At 37.2% G+C, this 24,079-nt stretch overlaps 1 protein-coding gene across 1 annotated transcript in view; it reads left to right on the plus strand.

Moving 5' to 3' along the window:
• Window positions 1–10,373, plus strand: part of cps1 (carbamoyl-phosphate synthase 1, mitochondrial) — a 58,236-nt gene extending 47,863 nt beyond the window's left edge. Inside the window, exons 33-38 of the mRNA XM_063498209.1 lie at window positions 102–176; window positions 324–422; window positions 5,581–5,640; window positions 5,886–5,998; window positions 9,907–10,036; window positions 10,138–10,373. Coding sequence (XP_063354279.1) covers window positions 102–176; window positions 324–422; window positions 5,581–5,640; window positions 5,886–5,998; window positions 9,907–10,036; window positions 10,138–10,251 — 591 coding nt within the window. The 3' untranslated portion in view covers window positions 10,252–10,373. The remainder of the gene's footprint in view (window positions 1–101; window positions 177–323; window positions 423–5,580; window positions 5,641–5,885; window positions 5,999–9,906; window positions 10,037–10,137) is intronic.
• Window positions 10,374–24,079: the final 13,706 nt, after the last annotated feature.

The raw sequence follows: 24,079 nt of genomic DNA on the forward strand, positions 1-24,079 counted from the left end.
AGTGACAGAGCTTTAGTATTAGCTCACATTTGGTGACATTTCATTTTTTTTTCACAGTCTTGTCAAAAAAAACTTCTTCCACTTTTTAATGTTTTTACCAGGCACCCATGTTCTCCTGGCCACGACTAAGAGATGCAGATCCTGTGCTTCGCTGTGAGATGGCTTCCACTGGAGAGGTAAGCCCCTTCCAAATATACAACTCAATAATGATATATTATATATATATAATATTATTATTATTATTATTCTGTCTGAATTGTAGAATCAGTTCAAAGACTTTCTCTTGTTTCTTGTTTTTTGTTTTTTTTTGTGTTCTGATGCAGGTAGCTTGTTTTGGACCAAACATTTACTCTGCCTTCCTAAAAGCTATGCTGTCCACAGGCTTTAAGTTGCCTCAGAAGGGCATCCTGATTGGGATTCAGGTAAGGCTACAATTATTATGCTTTTACTTCTTTCCATTTCTGTTTCCTTTAGGTGCTCCGTACAAGACATCAAATGTGTGCCTTTTAATAAGGTAGACAAGTGTTTCAGGCTATCGGCTTCATGCAGGTCTAACTACTCTCACTGATCTATAAACTATGACCCAGTAAGGCTGCAATACATGTTGTGGAAACGATGAAGGTTCTTAGTTATAGAACTGATGGTTTTTAACATAAATGACTAAGAACTATCACTGGCATAAGAGTCACATTAGTTAAGGAGAAAACTGTTTACATACTTATCAGAATGCCATGTCAGAATGAAAAACAAATGCTGCAAAACACAGAAGTTTTTCCAATCTGCAGTCACAGAAAAGAACAAAATGTTAAGCTGGGCTGTTTTCTGTCACTGCATTACATGATTTTTAGTAATTAAGCCTTGCTGCTACCCAGAGTTGCCAAACTGCGAGTTGCACTAATGCAGCTTTAACAAAGCACTCACAGCACCAGCTGTGTAATTGGTGCTCTTGGGGAACAGGTCCACTTCAAGGCAAGTGCCTGGTGTCATATACAGACTATAACATGGCTGACAAACAGCAGCAATTTTGGCTGACAGATCCAGAGAATGCAGACACATGGAACTTTTTAAAAAAAACTTAGTTGTAGGGGAGTTTAAAATGGTCTTTTTGATTGAGCAATCTTTGTAAATAAGTCTGCTGGAGGGTGGGGTAAACATCTGAGTTTCACACAGAGTTCTGAAATGATGTACTCATATTAGGCTCATTTCTGTGATGCTGATAGGAGTTTTTTAATGGATATTCTGCTGACAGTGTACACATTGGACTCTTGGTTTCTGCCTATCACAGTTTTTTGGCAGAAACGTTCCTAAACCCAACCAGCTGCAGTAGAGGAGGCAGGGGATGGGAGAGTTCAATGCTTCATTACAATTTAACACTGTGCTCTTTTCATGCAGCATTATCAATCCTCCATATTGAAGCTAATCACCGATTGCGCATTAACACAAAGAACAATATATCCACCAAAATGTCAGAGATGGCGAGAGAGAGATAAAAGATCACAAGTTTATTTCTTTCTTCCAGCATGAATGAAACATATAATAGTCATATAATAGTTTTATATATAATATAAAACTTAACTTACGACATTGTGAAAAGATGGTGTTTGCTCCCGTATTTCAGTACGAAAGCTTTTTATTCGGTGTTGTGGAAAATAACTGCTCTACCCAAATTTGTAATTTGAACCAGCAATGTCTCTGATTGGTGAGATAATGAGATAGCTGAGTGAGCGTGGAATTTCCGAAATTAGTGAGCGGAAAGAAGCACTATACCATATCGATAACTAGGCTATACTTCACTACAAACTACAAAGTATTTTCCAAATTATTATTCTAAAATACTACAATAATGAAAAGTTTTACATTGTAAAAAAGTAGAAGTGGCACTTTCAATACACTAAGGGCTTAGTAGTTCTGTCACTGTTCGAAGTAAATATGTACAATATCGTGTACCACTTGTTTTTATTTTTTGTTTTCTGTTACTTATTTTATTCCACGTTCAAACATTTAATGATTCACCTTCTAGCTGATTGACTTAGTTCAAGGCTTAAAACTTTTATATAAAAAAATTCTGAAATGTTTATGGAAAATTCCCTTCTGGAACCAAGGTATGCAGTCACTGTTGTGCTCTCCATGTTAGCTTAACTTAATGGCTGTAGCTTTACCTTAGGACCAGCGGGAGGTCAACTTGCAGCTTCTCTGGCTTGTAGCACACTGGCAGAAACCCTTTAGAGCTGCATTTCTATAGTAAATCCTTTGGTTACTCGTATAATGTTGTCTGATGGATGTCTAAGTGACAGTTATAAACACAATCTAACTAAACAAACACACCAAGAGTTGTCCTTTTTTTTTTATTGAACAGTTTGAGCTAAGGCTCACAGTGCAGGCTTGAAAGAGTAAGTGATGAGATGAGATTGGAAGTGAGGTGCCCCTCCCTATAAATAAGCACATACGTCTGGTTACTGACAAGGTTTGCTGTTCTCATGCTGTGATCGATGCTGGAGCTGAAAATGGTCTAGTAAAAGCTTTTCTAAAGACCTGGATGAATCCACACAAGATAAAAATCAGAGCTGAGTTGTTTTAGGATGGTTGTTCTCCCTAGAAGTCGTTGTCCTGCAAAGACCACACCAAGAGCACAATAAGCAGTCCTGAAAGATGTGCAAAAATATCTACAAAATACAGAATTAAATGGGTTGTGTACTCACACTGAGCACGCATACCAATTTTTCATATAGTGGACAGTCTTTAATATACAAAAACACTGAATAAGAATGGTGTTAATCAGTGAAAGGACACCACAAAAGAAATCCCTGTTGGGTTAAAAAAAAAAAAGGGAAACTTCTAAGGTTCATAAAAGAAACTAGATACTTATAAGAAATGCACAAAGGAGACGTAAGTTAACTTAATGGAAAAAAATCCACAAAGGGAAAAAAGGCCCTGCACAGCACCATCAAAGCCTCTTTCTAACCACAGTGATGCTTTGCTACCTTAGGCTTGAAAACTTTACTACCAGCGTGTACACTGAATTCCAAATTGTATCAAGAAACTACAGAACAAAAGGACCAAAATCTTACAAAATGTTGAGTGAAATGATGAACAAAGGCACTCCAAAAGCACACACCAATTACCACCATTTTCTAAAGTAAATTACAAGATGCTGTGGCATGACTAGAAGAAAGCTGTTCAACTAAGACGACGCAGAAATGTTAAACGTTTGTATGAGATACGGTACAAGATTCTTTAGCAGATACAGAAAATGTCTGAGGTCATTCCTGCGAATGGATGTTCCACAGGTTGCTCAATTGAGGCGTTTACTTTTTCCAGCATGTACTGTGAGGCATACTCGTTTTTTGGGGGTTTTTCCCAATAAAGGTTTAAACATTTTGAATAATGAATCCGGAAACCCTGGCAATACCGATGGTTTTCAAAAATGTTTTCTTGCAACTCTACACAAACTCTACGAAGTTCTTTGATCTGGTTTTGTATTGGAAATATGTATATAGCTCTAAAAATATTATAACTGCTGTCTGCTGCTCTGTGTTACGACAGATCATTTCACAAATTGTTTGTCTACATTTTTGCAGGATCTACAAAAGTAAAAAGGTTTTTTTTTTGTTTTACTTTGTTTAGTTTGTCTTAACAGACAAAAACTAAACAGGTGTGTTCAAGATACTCTTTATTTAAAGCTGTTTAAACAAGTTTATATTGAAAATTAGATTAATCACTCAGGCTACTTATATTAACAATAACTGTTGGTAAAGTTTGTTATTTTACTTTTATCTCTTATTTTCCTTACCTGTCATGCCCTCATTTTCAGCTGTATGCCAGATTTGCCCATCTAAGTAGAGACTTGCGTGTTATATAAGGCTTAATGTAGTTACACGACAAATATCAAACCATATCACAATGCTTTTGGTGAGACAGCAGTGATTTCAGCAGGCGCATTGTTTACTAAGCTGAAGGGCACCCAGTGTGAGCATAATCAGTTGCAAATCAGCAGCAAACACTCAGAAGAGTTTTCAGCACTTTCAGTGTGCTTGGTAGAATCCATTAAGTGGGTCATTTGAAGTTGATCTCCAACAAAATAAATGCTTTACAAAGTGTTTTTTTTTTTTTTTTAATCCTTTTTTTTTTTACGTCAGCTTGTTTCATGGAAAAAAGACAATAATTGAAATTCTTTTCTACTTAAATAATAGATTTTTTTTTAAAGTGCACAGCATTGTCTGTACCGAATGTCCATGAGTTACATAAAACAGACTTCAGCAACACACAAGAATGAATGTGTACTGCATAACAAAACTGACATCATGTAAACTGCATGTATGGTTGAACATGCTTATAATCCTCTGACAGAACAGTCTTAACTACCACAGTTACATTCAAACAAGCATCTGCGGACAACAAGAGTAACCCTTTTAATACTTAACTGAATACCTCGTTTCAGGGCTGATTTGTGTTTTCCTTTTATAGCTCTAGAAGATGTAACCTTGAAGTCATTTTTAGCATCAGTGGTGTCAGACTGTTCCAAGATTGGCACAATATGACCTACCCTCCATTGACCTGAAGGAAAAAGAACACATAGTTACAATCACATCCTTAAGATCGGAGCAGTTTGGTCTATTTAAACAACTGAAATTTAGATTTTCCGTACAAATGTAGTTGTCCTGCTCATACCTTGTTTTATAGATTATTATAGATTCGCATTATCAAGGGTTCTGAATTTAGAAGGATACCTTAAGAAATATGTATTGTTGTTTTTGTGTTTTGTCTTTCTTTCTTTCTTTTTTTAAAGAATGGTTTCTCAGTAATTCTTTTTAAGCACAGCTGAAGTTCCTGGTAAGCTTGAAAATAAATTATGCAGTCAGTGTTTGTTGTCATAGCAAACACATGTACTCTCTGAGAAATCTTCCATTGGTTGACTGTCGCCAAAAGACAGATGGCAAAGTCATCCCACCAGAGTGAGGAAGTAAATAGACTGTCACACTTTAAAAGAAAAAAAACAAAACTGCTCCTTAGCTTGCCTCAGTTATCATATTCCTTATCAGAGAATCTGTTGTTTAGATTTCTGTTGTCTAGATATTGCAATGCTTCCTTTTTCTTTTCTTTTTTAACTTCAAATTGACTGACATAACACACCTACCTACCAAACGGAGAATGTCATTATGTTGTCTTAATTTGGAACAACCCTTTATTGCCTTGGTAAATGTTTAATGAATTGGGGGGCGGGGGGAAATGTGGGTATTCCAAAGGGACGACATTATTTGTATTATTGTTGAATATTTATATAGTCAGAATTGGGTATATAAAAATTCAATTAGTTTACAAGTTGTGCCTTATTTTGTAACAGCTTTTCTGTAGGGAAGTATCATGAATACATAGTGTGATTTTGATTTGAAAGGGAAAGTGAGACAAAATAAAAAAGAACAAACCTTCAATGATACAGTGCTGAATTTGTCTCATACAGTATCTGTAAACCATTACGGATCAACAGAGAAATCTGCATGAAAGCACTCCCTCTGTTTGTTGTTTATGATGTTCTTATGTCATTTAGTTTTTCAAATATCCGTCTGCTTCCCTCCCTTCCAGCATTCGTTCCGACCCAGTTTCCTGGCTACAGCAAACCAGCTGAAAGAGGAAGGCTTCAAGGTGACTGCTATTTCAAACATAAGAGACGAGACGTGTTATTGAAAATCAGAAATATTTTCCTTTTTGTGATTTTCGGTCATTGAAAATCAGAAATGGTTTCCTTTTTATGATCTTCGGTTGATGAAGCTCTTCTGATTCCTGCTCTTTTGATTTACTAAAAAGAACTAAGAATTTCTTTCCTCCTTTCCTTCAGTATTTTTACATTCTGTATGCGTTTGTAATGCTGCATTATATTGCTCTTCTAGCTCTATGCTACTGAAGCCACTTCTGCTTGGTTGTGTGCCAATGACGTTCCTGCCATTCCAGTTGCCTGGCCCACTGGGATGGGCGGAGACAACAGCTTGCCCAGTATTAAGAGGTGCGTAAATGTTCATTTAGAGTACTAAATTGATGTTAAACCCTTCTGGCACATTTATTGAAGTGGCCCATGTGAAACTTTGGCCTTTAAACTTTGAAGCCAAGGTTGTGGCTTGTGGTTTTCAGAGGAAGTGTTTAAGTATTAAATGAATTGTAACATATTAGATTAAAAACAAGATGTCTAATCAGCATAGTATGCTGCCTTAAGATCTAAAGCCTCTTCATTATCGTTGTAAGATGTGAAAAGATCAAAGAAGATTTAGCAGACTCTGAAGTCCAGAGTCATTCCATTGACCAGTATAAGACTTGAGTAGAGAGAATGATGAAATTATTTATAAGGGTAACATAAAGTTAAAAAAGCAGTTATGGGCAATAATAAAGTACAAAAATTGAACAAATATTTTGCACAACTTACATAAATAGCACTGCTACTCTTCCACTTTTTGATGGAATTAAACTTGATTATATTTAGTATACTTTATACTTTGTTACAGTCCTATAGCGTGTCTCCTAAGTTGATTGCGGTTGGTCGACACTAATGACTTGTCATTTCATTTTCTCGTGTACTACTGCTCCACTGCTCCACTGTCCAGACACACAGCACACTGTAAAAAGACTGACACTGAAGTCTGGTCACAGAGAGAAACTATCACAACCAAAGAAAATCAAAAATGGCACAAATTAGGTAAATAGTGATATATTTTGCTGTTGGCCACACCTGTGAAACATTGTAGGGAAAGTTGCAGTGGACGCTAAATTAGAGTTGCAAAACTTTGAACACCATAGATTGCAATCTTTAATAGCATTTCACTTTCTTGGTACCTTAACCAGGACATGTCTGGCGACAAATTGCTGTACATTGTTTTAACATTGGTCTGTTTTTAATTGAATTGCTCAGTTGCCAGTAGTACAACCTGTTAAGAAAGTTCTACATAGAGAGAATTATTGTAGCACAGTAGCCATGACTGTGACTGTGACGGTGTTCAGGTAACGATTCCACAAACGGGTAATGATCATGCCACAATGAAGCCATCTGGACCATATGTTTGGAAGTCAGCTAGTGAAAAAGAGGGTACAAAAAAAATGTAATAAGCCTAGACCAAACAACAAACACATACAGATGTACACAACACTATTTGGCATCATCTGTGCAAGGTGGCATAGAGGCCAATTCTTTATAGAAGGAAAAAAACTCACAACCTTTGTTGTCACTGTCTGTCACACACTTTCAATTAGAATTCAGCCTTATTTCTATGCAGTCTGTCAAAGGCCTTCAGATGAAAATGTAAAAAGAGACTGGGGCTGTGTGTGTGTGGGGACAGAGAAAATTTGGTCTGATCTTTGTTTATGTTGGAAGTACAAACACAATTTGCTTATTTGATCATAATTATAATATTTGTTTGGTTTTGAGGGTTTTATTTTGTCTTTTCTGACCATTCCTGTCCAACAGTTGAATTATTGGCAGGAAAAATCTAACACTTGGATTTAATAACTGGCGGGACATCCTTTTGCAGCAGTAACCTCAAACAAGTGTGTTCAGTAGCTTCACATCAGGCCTGTAATGTGCTCAGAAGGTATTTTAGACCATTTTTTTTTTTACAGAGCTCCTTTATCTTGGCCACATTGTTAAGATGTCTGGAGTGAACAACTGACTTGAGCTCCGTAACATTTCTAGTCTCAAGGTCTGGGCTCTGACTGGCCATTGTGCACATTCAGCGTCTCTTTATTTTCACAGTGTATTTACTTTTATGTTTAAAGTCCTTTTTTCTGCAGCATCACCAATTTCTACAACAGCTTCAGCTAGTGGAGAAGCCACTCTGATATTATCCTGTAAAATACTCTTGAGCTGTCTAGGAGGAGCCGAGCAACCCCAAATCCTCTTTCCACTGTGTTTGACTTTTGGGTTGATGATTTTATTTTGGCAGCAGCCCTCTTTTACTCTATGGTTAACTTGCATACAGTACAGAAATCTCAATCACTGAAAAAGATTCCTGTATTGATTCCTCTTCATCTCCTCCAACTTTTTTGTCTCTAATTCTTGTTTTAAGTTGTTAAAAATACTGTATTATAGTTGGGTGACCATTCCCACAGAGTAGACTCTGCTAAATTGTCTTTACATCCACCTGTAAACTGATGACTGAGACTTTCTTCATCAACTGTTCCAGCTTCATACAAGTCAGCAATTACAACAGCAAATACAACTTTGAGATCTTAGATCTTCCCACAACTTCAAGCTGATTTTATTGATGATTGGGCTTTATGTTTGCAATTTTGGAACTCAGCTTTTGCTGATGATTATAATTTTAGCTGTAATTTTCTACTTGCATTATGAGTATTTCAGTTATGTGATCAATGTGGACTTGTGTTTGTATTTGAGTATTTGTTAAACTATGGTTTTATCAATCAAGAGCTGATAGAATGATTATCTGAAACAGACTAATCAGTCAGGCAGGATGGGCAGGAGAAAATGCCATTGTCAGCAACATGGTCAAACCTGATTTTAGTTATGTCATTTATTTTATTTTTTTCCTCATAGCTCTTTTTGTTCTTTCTGTTCTTTTCCTAGTTGTAAAGTATCTGTGTCATTTCAGCTTGCTGCATCTTTGCATAATTGTCTTCATCTTTCACTGATTCCTTTTTTTTTGTCTGTCTTTTTTGCTTAGAATGTAAAGTCAAGTCATCTTGTCTAATCTGATTTTCAGGAATCTGTTTCCACTGTAGAGAATCTGTGGGGTATATGACCTAAAGCTATGCGGTTCTGGTCAAGCGAGTTGGCTCCCAATCAAGCACAGTAATAACAAACCATTTGGTAGACGTTTTGTCACTATGGGCAGGTACTAAGTGCTGCTAGAAAACAAAAATGGGTATTTCCATAAAGCTTGTCAGCAGCTGGAAGCTCTACAACTGGCAGATGACCTGCCATTTACAGGCACCTCAAATAATCAGACTGTGGACAATTCAAACTCAAACTTGAATCATCTTAAACTCTTGTTTCTTGTACTCTCCCCCCACACTCTAGGTCCTTGATTTCCACATCAAATCAGAATTTACTTTTATTTGAAAGGGGGATTTTTGGACCAGTGAGCAACACTCTAGTTCTTTTTCTCTTTACCCCAAGTAAGAAGCTTCTCACATCTCTGATTTAGGAGTGGCTTAATATTAAGAATGTGACAGTTGTAGCTCCTTTCCTGAAAACATCTGTTCATGGTGGCTTGTGATACACTGACACCGGTTGTGAAACCCAAGTTCTTGAATCAACTGGTCACTGGTTGCTTGTGCACCTTCCCAACAACACTTTCCTGTTCCAGTGAGCTCTCCAATCTGTGGACTTTCTGTGGCTTAATCCTCCTTGTTGAAGGTTTCATTTGTCTTCCCAGTGACTGTGTTTCTGTGTGCAAGACTGAACTAGACTGTAAATATCATTTCTCAATAATCTGAGATTAATTATTGATTTTAGTCCTCTATAATCCATAATCAAAGTTAAAACACAAAATGAATGAAATATTTCATTTTACATGAATAAAAATAGGTTAAAATCTTTTCTGAATTATTAAAAAAAAAATTCATAATATTCTTATATATAGCACCTCATAATCTTAACATTAATATCTTAAGAGTTAATATAAAGGAGTTAACTCATTGACAGATTGACACACTCACTCTCACACACATCAGTTGTGGGTGTAGCTGCACACATGGCACGCATCAGAAACATTTGCTGCATTTTCCAAGGAAACTTTGGCACATAAGGTTCAGGGATCAAACCTTCAACCCTACAGATAGTCGAGTCTGCTCTACCACCTGAGCCACATCCACCCCATCACATTTTGTTTGAGTCAGAGTTTACACTGTGCTTTGGGTTTAAATTGAATGATTTCTTTTAATTTTTTTTTGCATGTTTTTTTATAGACTGATCAGTGAGGGTCATATTGACCTGGTGGTCAACTTACCCAATAACAATACTCGCCACGTGAAGGATAACTTTCTCATCCGTAGAATGGCCATTGACCATGGAGTTCCACTCATTACCAATTTTCAGGTCAGTACTATGCTGCCCACTAGAACTGGTGGTTTTATTTACAATCTGACTCACTGTGACAACTGACGGACTTCTGTTTCATTTTTTTCTTTCTGTGTTAGGTGGTAAAGCTATTTGCTGAGGCTATCCGCTATGCAGCTCAGCTGGACACTACAAGTCTATTTCACTACCGGCAGAAAGAAAGCCAACAAAGAGGGTCTAGCCAGCAGGGTTAGAATTTCCTCCCCAGTCCTGTTGCCAAACAGCAATATTAAGTGAGAGCAATATTTTGTACTATTTTCTTATAACACTTGGAGCCAAGCTTTCCACATTAATGGGGAAATAAGCCCATTTTAAATAAACCAGAATTCTCCTAAAGTCAGGGCTTTTACAATAATAAAACTCTGCCTTTCCCAAAAGGTCAAACGGGTCATTAGAATAAATGTCCCGAACTGGGAAAGAGATGAGTGTCATACTGGATTAGGATAAACACCAGCCATCGAGTTTCTTCATAACCTGGCAATCCAAAAACTGTTAATATTAATAGGTAGCAAGCTAAAAAGCATTATAGAACTAATTACTAATAATTAAAGCCCTTTCGTTGGAGCGCAAAACCAATTCTAAAGGGTGACTTATAAAGGGGTACCAGAGAAGGTAATTACACTGGATTTTCAATTATGTAAATCCCTAAGGAGAGTTTATGTTCTTTTGTTGTTTCATTTATGGCTCTCGCTGGATGTAATGAAATGAAAATTTTCAATTTCTCAGTCAATTTTAATGCTACTGGCTTGGCCAAAAGACTTTACTAATTTGCTCTTGTTGAGGCATTTTCTTGTAGTTTGGATGGTGCTAAAAATGTACTGTATGTAAAGCATGTGCTATATCCATAACTTTCAACATAAGTGTAGATAAACAAACTGAAATAATAGACTTTCCCCCATTTTGGTAAGAAAGCACTGTTATTTTCAAGGGCATCGGTCTGGAACACAAACTTTGAAGTTTGAAGATGATGGCAACCTCTCTGTTTATATATTTGGATCGATCTCTGTATATACCATATGTTTCAAATTCAGTCTGCATGTGAACCTGCTGTGCATTTTAATGCATCAAAGTGAAAACGCATTCAACCAGACGTTGTGTTGAAATAATAGTCTCATATTTTGTTACGTGCTTTTGCTTTTGGTAATAGTTGTTTTAACAATCAGTGAAACACAATAAAGACTTATTTCGCATAATGGATGCTCTTTGTGTTTGTGTTTTTCAGTGCGCTTGTGATGGTCGTGCATTAAAATGACTGTGACCCTAACATCAGTGTAGATGCTTTTAAGAGCCCCGTCGGACACAGACGCACACAAAAATTAATTTGGCACTAATACGTCAAATTGAGAAAGACTAACGATGGCAACAGTTAATTCTAAGGCCAGTTGCCAGTTGTGATCAGATCATCTAAGTCATGTTTACTGCCAATGTGTATGAAGTAAAAGCAAAAATCGCAACTTTATAACAAGGCTTGATATCTTTGGCACTGTACACTGTATGTTAAATTTGTTTAATACTCTTATATTTGTTAATACAGTTCTTACATGGACAATTAAGACCAATTAAGATGAGTTTTAATGTCAGAATGTGATGTACAAGTTTGGATTTATTTTGTATTTTCTTTAATCCACACAGGCTCAAAATTAGACATGCATACATGAAGTTAAAAGTGATGCTGAAGCGCGCTGGTTTAGCTCAGTTGGATGTGCAGGCGACCATATGCCGCATGGCTGAGAGTGGCCGGCCCAGGTTCCAGTGTGACCCATGGCCCTTTGCTGCATTTCTCCCCCTCTCTCTTTCCCTCCGCTTTCCTGTCAGTCTTCACTGCATCTGTCTAATAAAGACAGTAAAAGGCCAAAAAAAATTATTTTTTTTTTAAAAAGTGATGCTGAAGATTCTGCAGTATCTTTAAACTGACAAAGTGAAGGCCGATTAACGTCTTTTTTGTTATTATGAATGACTACAACTGGTAGGATTTGTTTAACTGCACTCATAAGATTGTTGAGTATTAATCAATGGGAAAATCCAAGGAACTCTGTGAAGATCTAAGAAGAATTGTACATTTACACAAGTTTGGAAGGTGTTTTGGAGCTCTTCTTCAACAACTGCAGATTCCAAGATCATTAGTTCAAACACAACCGTAACTGTCACCCTCAGATGAGAAGAAATTGGTTAGGAAGGATGACCACAATAAAATGTTTTACAATACATCGACATCCTCTCAATCCATAGCAATCAAGAAAGACGCCCGTGCTCCAAAATAAATACACAAGCTCAACTGAAATTTACAGCTGTCCACACAGACAAGCTAAATGTCTTCTGAAAAGAGAAGTTTTATTGTCAGATAAGAGAAAGATTGAGGTATTTGGCCACAATGACACAAAGTGTGTTTGAAGGAGTAAAGGTGAGACTTTCAAACCTAAAAACACTGTACAGCATAGCCATGGATTCATTATGCTCTAGATTGTTTTGCCACCTGTTGACTGATAATATTGCACAAAGTGGATGGGATAATCAAAAAAGAGTAGTACCTCCAAATTCTTCAGCTTCACCTCATGTCAACAGCTAGATGGTTGAAACTTGGACATAATTGGGTGTTCCAACAGGACAATGATTTCAAACACCCTTTGAAACTGGTTTTGGAATGAATAAAGCAGGCCGACATTAAATTTGGGAAATGTCCTTCCCAAAAGCCCCAACTTTAATCCTATTTGTGGACTACACTTTAAAGCACTTTAAATGAACTCTGCAAAGAATAAAAACCAGCCAGACATATGCCAAAAACTTGATGATGGCTACCAAAACATTAGGTCAAGATGGAAGTTGTTAAACATTTAACCAAATATTAGTGGGGGTATATGTATATAACTGAACCTTTTATGTATAATTTTGACTCAATGTGCAATTTTAAATGAGAAGAAAATGCAATTCTTGTCATTAAAGTTGTATGCTGAAAAAAGTAATTGCACCCTGGAATAAGAATAGTTATAAATAAGTGATAAATAATAAATAAATTATTAAAAAACCCAAGTTATCATGGCATTCATGCCATGATGAGTGCATGCAAACTTTTGATCACAGCTGTGAGTCAGAGTATAACTATTTCAGTGAAGTAAGGAATAACAAAAGGTTTAGCGCAGTTCATCATCCCTGCAGAAAAGCTCAGGGAAGGAGCTTTGTGATGGTCTTTTCTCTTGTAAAAATAAAATGCAATTTAAAAAAAGTATAAATCTTTCTTTAGTGTCAACTTTCCTAAATAGGTTTGCTTGTGCCGTGTTGTTCATTGTGCAGTGCCAAGCCATAATGTGCTCATTATTACCCCTTGAGACTGGTGGGGAAAAATCACTGACATGTACATTAAGGTGGATGAGAACTGCACTTGTACTGTGTGTGTGTGTATGTTCTCCTTAAGGGCCAGAAGGTATAACAATTATAATAAACACCTTCAAACTTTTTTCCTCCACTTTCACAGGAGAGAAAATATTGCAAATATAGACTAATGTATTTGTAAATGTATGAGTAGCTGCCACACCTGCATTTACCACCTATTGAGACCCTCCAGGTTTTCTTCCACACAAGAGCACAGCTGAACACAGAGGTAACCTGCACATCAAGTCCAAAAGACTCACACAATAATGCTATTATAGGGCCTACACACTTGGACTATGCAGTTATTTTTGTATTTTGTACCCCTATAGCTTAACTGCTACAGATTTTGTCTATAGAATAAACTCTCTAAAGAGTGCTAATATTGATCTGCTACATATTCTTCCTTCTGCAGTTTGACCCACACCGTTTTTTTTTCTCCTGTGCCTCTGCTTCTACAGGTGACTAAAATACCTCACCATTTTTCTTTAAGTACCATTCTGTTCATCTGCCTACAGCACTGTAATATAAACAAATAAGCAAACACTTTAAGAATTGTATTCATAAATGCAGCCTGGGGCATATTGTGTTTGTTTATAGTGAGGTTGTAAAATGTCCCATAGCTGGCAGTCAGTGGAGAGCGTATTGGAAAAATGCTCCGCAACTGAATTTGTCCATTTAAAAAAAAAAGAAGAAGCCTGTGTTTATTTGTTTTGTTTTTTTCTGCTGATGGAGAAGCACATCTGGGGTTTAACATATGCTTTATAGTGTCACCCTATGCTGAACATTTGGTTTAGTGCAATGTCAGGGCTATAGTTTTACTTTTATTTGCTTTGGTGTGGAAGAGAAAAGGTGAAATGGGGAGAATATGTTTTTGACTCTCGGGGGTAAAAACAGCAAAAAAAACCCCAACAACACTTGGGTCTCACATAAAAAAATACCTCTGTCTTTATAAGCAAAATCTCAATTCTGATTCAGCTGAGCTAATACTACCTTAGCAGCCCAGAGCCAACAGAGTCATGAATCACTGCAGGTACAGTATCCAAGCAACAGGACTGCGCGTGGTGCTCATTGCTGACAATAACTTCCACACAGACCCCTGTGTCTTCAGGAGTATTTCACCAAATCCGGCTTTGATTAAAATATAGTGTTGTTAAATTTAACCTCACTCCGTTATTTGAAACATGGATGTTTTGTGTTGGGTCTGCTGGCTCTGAATCATCCACGAGTGTATCAAGGTGTTAGTTTCTATATGTGGCCAAGTGCTTCCTTGAGTGCACAAAATGAAAGAAAAGACTGCAAATGAAGACCATGAACAAAAATGTTCTTTGGAAGGTTAAAACTTTATTTAAGTGTCATGAAGGTTGTATTTCTCCACTTTACAAACTGAGAGAAAATATTTTCCAGCCAGATTTTGAAACTTCTATTTTTCTTATTTTTCTAATTACCTGGGAATGGTGTTAGACATACTACATAAAGACATATTAAACTAGGCATATTTTACATAGCTAATTTAGTATTTAAATATTATAAATAATGAGTTTTAATTAAAATTTAAACTCATGAAAGTTTGCTGGATCACACTGTTGAGCATGCCATTGTTCCAATGCTTAAATAATGTTTTTAAATTCTTTAATCATTTATATCTGTTTCAAATGAAAGGTTTAATATTTTGGGGAAATTCTGCTATGTGTAATTTGAATAGTAAGTTGACCTGCAGGTAAAATTGCAGCTGATATTAATTGCTGATTTAATTAAAGATGAAATAGGATTGTATTTTATTGGATCTTCGAGTAATTATACCTTGACTCAAAGCATAAAAATGCAAATTATGTAAACATACATGAACATATTGAAATTAAAACATTTTTAGATTTTGGCAACTAAATATTACTGTTTAGCAATTGTGCATAGGGCTCTAATGCTTATTTAAATATCTCACTGTTTAAATATCTCACATAGTTTCAGCAAAGATGGGAATAAACTGACAAGTATTTTGGGTGTACTCCTCCATATAGTGGATTTTTGGTACTATATACATATTTCTACATTGACTAAAAGGATCCTGTGATGTCTTCTCAGTTTTACCACATGCTTAGGCAGATAAGGGAGAAGTGAGGCAGTCCATCAAAGATCTTCAGCCATAGCGTTCATCAGCCAGCATTGATTTCAATCAATCACAGCAATAATACAACAGGCAAAATTAAAAACTACTCCAACTTAAAAAAAAATCCATCTACTGTATCTATCTGCAGACATATAGATATATGTCTGCTCAAATCAAACAGAATAACTGACATTGTCAGACTTTGTTCCTTTCTTTTAAAGAAGAATGAGGGTATGTAGCCTGAGCAGTCATGTCCAAAGATGATAAATAATGCACTGTTTCACTACATAATTCTTCTAGCTGGCATGAGGAGAAACCCGCTGTTTTTCATTGGAGGAAAAAAAAATAAACCTGGCTAATTGACATGCGTTTTTCATGCTGTGCTAAATGAATAATTTATGGAGGTGAGGAGCAAGCAGGGCTTAGAAGACAGTGCATCACAGTGGGATAAGTCATATAGTAGTTGGAGACAGAGCCATGCATGCCAAGTGTGCACAAAAGATTTGCAAGGGACCACTCAGTTGTTCTGATTAGATAAATCACAGCAATAGTTTTAAAAAAAGACATTTTTCTTTTTTAGATTTCTCTTGCATTACATTTTGTAGTTTTAACACACTATTTAGCAAATGCTGACTGCTTTTATCTATTAAAATACACCTAAGCTCTCCACCCTCACCTCCTCTATCTTTCTCTAACACAAATATACAAACTTTCAATCGTATAATACAAATAATGATGTAAAATCCACCCAGAAAGTCTTCTTAATGCTTTGCTGAGCCTAAACTCTTCAACTGCCCTGTTTTGATGAGTGTTAAATACCATTCTGTCAGCAAGACACCACCCCATTAGCTGTAGTAGCTTTTAAATTCAATTGTGATTGTGCAGCTTAATTGTTTCCCAGGCCATCAAACAGTTCGAGTTGCCATCTGTAAGTACACGATTGTCATAATGTGTTTCCACACTGCTACAGCATAGCCACCTATTGTTTGACAGCCTCTGTTCATCTCATGAGAGTTTAAATCGCTTACCATGCCTCCAATAATGGATGGACTTTACTAGGACAAAGTCAAAGTTTTTTCTGTTTAGATTAAGCTGTTAATCAGCATATACAGCAGTTAATCTTAGTTTCACTTTTAACCAGCTACAGCACATAAATCCTGCTTACAATAATGCATCCATCCACTTTCTTCTTTTACAAATTCAGGGTGATTGGGTGGACTGGAGCCTGTCCTGGCTACCAGTGGTTCTTTACCTGAAGCAACCTCTGACTGACTATATATAGGGCTGTCAATTCACACCCAGTTCACCCAATTCACACCCAATTATTGGCTCAAGCCAGTAAAACTTACCAATGCATCACTAGTTCCTTTATAAAGTTAAAAGGCTCCTGATAAAGACAAACACTTTCATAATTTTTTTTCAAAATCTATAAAAACAACTGCTTGGTTTAGCCCAGTGATGTCGAACATGACATCACCAACACCATGAAAGTCAAGAAAAGCTGGACAGGTCACTTCATAAACTCTTGACCTGCGTGGAGCCTCAGAACAAAGAAACAGAAGTAAGTATAGACAAAGAAACAAACAGGATTTAAACCTGCAAGAAAATAAAAGTAACAGTTGATTGTCTGTTTGCTTTACCGTGCTCAGTTGTTTTGATGTTTTGAATACAGAAAACCCCAGGATAATAAGTGAAGCAATGTTATCTTAGCAATGGCAAGTCCCAGCAAATGAGCACAATTTGTCACACCTATAAGTAAACCATTTACACTTCTCTATCACAAATGGAGCAAAGAAATATATATATTTTAACCACATCTCTTGAAGTATTATAACCTTCCAGATTTCTTTCACTTCTTTCACTAATCTCTTATCTGTTAATCTGTCTAATAAGAATGAATCGGTGCAACTAAGTAGTGTAATACTGTCAACTGATTTCATACAACTAAGGTGTTTTGAGTCGGTTCAGTGTGACTATCTCTTAAATCTTGATTAGCAGAAGGTGTCTGTTGTAAATTGTACATTCTTCTTCATTGTTTTGACATGCACATGTATCGCAAGCCTAAAAAACTAATTACTCTAGCCCTGAATCACATCAGATCCCTGTATTTGTAAGCTTCCCTGATGAGCCCACGTTTAGATTACTTCCTTGTTAACACACAATTAGAAACACTTTGGAAGAGAAACGCCAGTGATGGCAAACTCCCTTTTGTTAATTTTTTTCCCCACCTTGCAGGTTTCAAGGGAGGACTTTGAGTTCTTTAACGAGTATGTTTTGCAATCAGTATTACAGAACTTCCTCTAAGCTCAATCACACCCCTTGTTTAGTGAAAGGGGGTGGCAATTAAATGTCGTTGTGGAGTGGTGTTGGTATTCTAGTGGTAGAGAGGAGATTTCCCTGCACAGTCTGTGAAGGTTGTAACTCAGGCTTTGTCTGGAATGTCAAAGACGAGGTGTGCTGTTCAACACACACACCCCCAAATGTACATGCAACTGTGCAACTCGAGGAAACCTGTGTAGTCTGCTAAAACTCACAGCCAACCTCTATAACATGCTCCCAGGGAAGCTCTACTCAAAGTAACATAGGATTATCTTTCCAAGCCTCTAACTATTCTGCACTTGAGCATGGGTTTACTTGTACATTAAGCTGTCACAGTAGTACAGACTATGGAGGAACTTTCATCCAAAACAAGTGAATGGAAATGTGATTTTAGGAATGATTAGGTGTCTTAGGGCCAGATATATTAAGCAGAGCAAATTAGCATGAGGTTGCAGTTGCACAAAGTTCTGTGGGTAATGTATTAACAATGTATGATTTTACAAAGACTAAACCACTTAATTTTTTCAGGAATTACCAGACCAGATAAGTGAGTAATGCATTAGTAGAGGTTTTATGCATTGGATTCTCTTTGGAAACCATATGAAATTTTAGATCCATGAAGCATCTGAAGGAGAATTAATGTTTTTGAAACAAGGCAGAACTCCTTTAGCAATAGCTGGGGACTGTATGAATGTTAGACGGTAGTTCCCTGGATCTGAAACCTCAGGAGAAGCACGACATCTATCCAGAGGAAGGTAGTTCTACAGCACACTCTTCTACCAAATAAACCTGGATTGCGTGTGCAACAGGTGACCTATAGGGTTTGTAGAAGAGGAGCACAAAACATTGTATGTTTTACTTTTACTGCACTAAGAGTGTAAATGTACACACCCTCCTTTTTACATTTTTTTTTTGTTTGTTTTTCCTGTGTGTCGTTAGGGTGGAGGTATTTTTTAGTCAATATTACATCTGGTGTCACATAAGGTACACTGTGTACAATCTCACCACTAGATGTCAGTAGTTTGCAGACTGCGGTGAACTGAATTCTGTTTTGTTTTTTTAACCCCTCCCCACTATAGGACAAACAACTCTGGTCGCTAGTGATGTGCGATACCACTGATTTCCTTTCCGATCCGATACCAAGTAATATTCAGGGTGGTATCGACGATACTGATCCGATACTGATACTTTGTACAAAAACTTATTTTATTTATTCTATCTCAAATTATAGCGTCATAATGATTACAGGACATCAAATTACACGTTCTTGTCACTTAATAATGCAGAGTTCATCATATAGAAATAAAAAAACTGAAGTTGTGCGCTATTTGAACACCTTGCCTGCCTGCAGCACTAAAGGACTCGCCTCTTCAGTTCGTCTCAACATACGCTCGTCATATTCTGTGATATGATTTACTCTGAGGTGTTTGACAAGGTTAGTGATGTTGCCACAACCATACATGCCAACCCTCCTGATTTTTCCGGGAGAATCCCGAATTTCAGTGCCCCTCCCAAAAATCTCCCGGAGCCACCATTCTCCCGAATTTCTCCCGATTTTCCATCCGGACAACAAAATTGAAAAACCATATTGCAGAATTCATAGCGCGGCCCAGCCAATTCCAGTTTCCAACAATGGCGGCAGCTACTTAGTTTTAATATTACTCTTATTTCTCTTTCTGGGTCGCAAAAAAACTTTTAACATATTTTCAGGTGAGAATGTAGCTGTTTAAACTTCAAATATCTGAGCCGATCGACACATCGTTTTCAAACCCCCGCGGTCTTTCACTACTCGGGTTAAACATGATATATAAGTCACTTTGATAACTTAAAAATGTTATTGTTTGGCTTTTTCAGTGTTTTATTTGTTCGTGAGTAAATCGGTTTGGCTGAGATTAAAGTTATTAGATTACATTAAATTCAATTTAACTTTATTAATCCCTCGGGAGGGTTCCTCCGGGGTTTTCACACAGCTGAATAAACGTCAAACAGAAAACTGATTAAACAGAACAGTGCGAGACGGTCAAGAGTTTATGCCAGCGCCCGGTTATATTTTAGATAGCAAGGAGCAGACGGCAGAGTTTCACTCCACCGAGGGAGCTCGTGCCGTACTACCCGGCTTTCTTTAGACCACGAAGGCCGGGTCCTCAGGTGGAAGCAGCCTCTGAATTTGGACACCCCCGCTGTTTCCGGGCCGGCCAATAATAACGGTGACATTTAACGTATTTTATCCGATAAATAAACACTGTAAAATGTATTTATCACCCCCCCCCAACAACCCCTTTGAATGTCTCCCTAATTCTGAGGTCTCAAGGTTGGCAAGTATGGCCACAACACATCACTTTTTTGCCACATGTACCACGTCTCAGCTGTTTGTGGAGGTAAACTACGTCCGCACATGACTCCAATTACGCTCAGCCATTGTTGTGAGTGCGCACGCCAAGGGGCTGCGAGACATTTATACAGCCGTATTTCGCACATGACTATGAAAGGCGGAAGAGGAAGTAGTTCCTTTGAATGTAGACAATCCGAATGTTATAGTTTCTTTCCACTGTGTTCCTGTTAATGATAAACTACAAATTTACCCAAAATTACTAAAATATCGATATTTCAATGTGAGAATCGATTCTAGAACATAAATGATTGGTATCAGAGGAATCGATATTTCAGGATCGATCCGCACATCACTACTGGTCGCTGTTCATCTATAGTGAGTGTAAGCTGTAGGTGACGCTAATATGTACTTACTCTGAGGGCAATAAAACTTTGTGAAAGGAGTCAGATACGATGAATCAGTGAAGCTCATCTTTTTTCTGTTCTGTTTCTGTTGAGGTGAGTTGCTGAGGATATCCTGAACTTTTCTGTTGGTTAGCATTGCTGTCTTTGCCACTGTTAGCGGATGTCAGGGACCAAGCAGTAAGGCATAGAGGACACAGATGTTTAATTCAAAAATGGTGTTTTATTGACCCAAAAATATAAAAAAAAATTAACAAAGCCAAAACTTAAACAGGCAGACCAACAAAAGAGGTAAACTCAATAAACTGAACTCAAAATAACAACTAACGAAACCATAAACAACTATAAGACAAACTGACCTCCTGAAATGACAGTGGGAACTTAAATACCGGCTTAGCTAAACCATATGACACACAAGGGGAAAACAAAATGGCTGCCATATAACCAACTGACAGAAAACAATTAAACAAACTCCCAAACACCCCCCTATCAATGAAGCATGTGGTTTAGTCCAATGAGGCTGTCAGCAAGCAGTACTTCAGGTCCCCGGCCCTTTACCACACCTTTTGCTAACCAGGAAGGAGAAGCCAGACCCACCAGGTAACTCAACCAAAAAAAGATCTGTTAATATAACATAAAACAGAACTTTGACCTTGCACTGTAGATATGTGTGCACTCCATTTAAACATTGGAAGGTGTGATAGATAAAAATTAAACTAATTTATTAAGGAAACAATATATTTGACAATAAGAAAAATATATTCAAAGTAGTGACTGCAAAGTAAACTAAAGTGAAGCAACTAGTGGTGAGGTGTGGAGCTTACTATGTGTGGCTTAAGTGAGACATTCTAACATTAGACTTAGAGACTTAGACTTAGAGCTTTTTATTGTCATTGTGCGGTTTCTTGCACAGCGAAATTGGGTAGCTGGACCACAAAGGTTTATGGATGTTTTCGTGTGTTGGAGCCTTCATTTTGAGTTGTGCATTGAGTATCCGCAATGCTTCACTTGTTCCACATTTTGTCATGTTACAGCCTTAGGTGTTTCTACAACTTGATTGGAGTCCCCCTGTGGTAAATTTATGTATGAGTGTATTTTTAATCTAGATCTATAAATAATGTGTGTATATAATATGGATACCTATCTATTTTTAATTTATATAGATAGACAGATGTAGTGCATCACATGCTTTTTTTTCCACTGTTTTTTTTTCCCCCACTGTAGGCTGAAAAATTAAGTATAAAAAAATATATTGGCTTTCTGAAATACAGAACACAAGACACTTTTTTGATTCTCTCCCTCCTGCTGATGCGCCACATTAAGTTAATGTCACCTAATTTCTGCTCCATTACATCAAAATGCCCTTATCATTGAGGACCAGAAATATTTCGAGTGCAGCTCTAAATATTCAGGATAATGAGCAAAGTTTTGGCACTGTTTTGTACATCCACCAATGCCAACTGAGTGCTTGACCTGACAACATCTTCTCCTGGCATTTCAAATAAATCAACACTCCTAGCAGCAACCATCCCAGCTACATATTTATGTTTGTGTGATTCATATAAGCCAGGGTTGTCCTTTGTCTCCACTCATGTTTCTAATATTGATGTACAAGATTTCAAGGCAAAAGGGAGGAGGGTAACTTTTTGGGTATAGCACCTCTATGTCTAAGGCCATGGCTCCAGGATTGATATCTCATGCTCAAGCTCTTCAGGAGACATGTGAAGTTGGCTCAGGATATAGACAGGCATCTGAGGCAGTGTCAGTGGTAACATGGGTGTTGTGCCTGGATGTTATTTTAACTACCTATGCTCTAGGTAATGGCAAAAAGAATCAAATAATGGGTCCAAGAATCTGAAGCATGTTTCCTGTGTAGTGTGGCTTGGCTCAGCTGCAAAGGGAGGAGTGTAAACATTCTGTGGGAACCCAGCATAGAGTCTCTGGTGTTCACTTGTGTTGAAACAAGTAAGCTAAGTTGGAGTCATTGGAGATGCCATCTGATCTGGGAACAAAGGAGGATAATACCCAGTAGAAACTGATAAACATTGCTGGTGGAAAAGGATTTCTGGAATACCCTGTTTGTCCTACTGCTACCATGACCGAACACTGGACAAGCAAAAGAGGATGGATGGTGGAGAGATAAAAGTGACTGTCTTTAAACTTACTAAAATTTCAACAAACATTAAAAGTAGTTTATAGTTCCCAAAAAAAATTAGAACAAGCTCCTCAATAAGTTCCTTTTTTTTTTGTTCTGTACCTGTGGCAGCTGTATCATCCATGTTTTTGATCAGGGCAAAGTTAAGCTTAGGTAACAATTAGTCTATTTAAGCCCTGCATATTATTATCACATGGCAGATGATCCTAAGCCAAAAAATGTATATTATGATTAGATTTTGTATAAGTTAGTGCTTTATAGTTGAAGAAGGTTAGCAAAGTCAGACTTGAAACAGAGACTGACACAACAAAAGCAAATTTTACAAAACAGAATCACTTTAGCTACATTTCCTGAGGAACCATAGGGCTTTATTAGTCTCAAAGCAACTCATCTTCTGCCAGTTTGCCTTTAGTGACACAGACACATGGCCCAGGCAAAAAAAGGCCTCACAAACAGAATCAAAAAGACCTTTCATGAAAATGACACATTTTGTTGGATTATTATCCTCATCAAAAGCTCTGCCACCAGCTGGGTCTTTCTGTTTTATCCTTGCTTTCTTTCTGTGGCCCTGGGGTACAGATCTGCACAGATGAGTGCTGGGTGGGTCCTGTAAAGTGTGGGACTTTAAAACAAGCTACATGAATAGAGCTGGTACATTCACAGCTAATTAGAGAAGTGTAGGAACAATGGCTCAGTGCTGCTCATATCACCAAACGGCTCCCACTGAGACACGCTTCATAGACATATGGAGGAAAACTTCTAACTTATCAGGGAACTATAGAAGTTCAACTGACACTGCATAATTAATAATAGCAACAACACTGTAAAACACTTGAAGTCATTTAGTAGATGTTACATTAGTGAATAAGCAAAAGTCTGAATATGAACCATTGATTATTAAGTCACGTCATACCAGAGGATGACTGAGTGTTGCATAAGAAGGAAACTTACGCAGCTCATTTTAAACCCTGCAAAAGTCTTGTATGAAACCAGAGAGATGAACCCATTTAAAGATGAGTGTAGGTCTCTCCAGTGTTCTCACAACAACACAACATTAAACATTTAACTTTGGCTATGTTGCATAACTGGTTTTCTTTAAGCTCATTAGATATGAATCTAGGCCATGTAAATATTTTACCATAGGCTACTGTTAAGTCTGATCCCTAGCCTCTCCTCTGTTTTTCGAGGCACATTGAGAGTATCCCTCAACCTCTTTTGATGAAGCTTGCAGTCTGCAGTCTAAAAACCCAAGCTGTTGCCATTTTTAAATCAGATCATGTTAAGCATCTTTAAAGTTTATTATAGCTGATTTGCAATATTTTCTGATTTATTTTTTTCTCTTTTG

This window comes from Pelmatolapia mariae, linkage group LG16_19 (genome assembly GCF_036321145.2).
Source record: "Pelmatolapia mariae isolate MD_Pm_ZW linkage group LG16_19, Pm_UMD_F_2, whole genome shotgun sequence".
Lineage (NCBI taxonomy): Eukaryota > Metazoa > Chordata > Actinopteri > Cichliformes > Cichlidae > Pelmatolapia > Pelmatolapia mariae.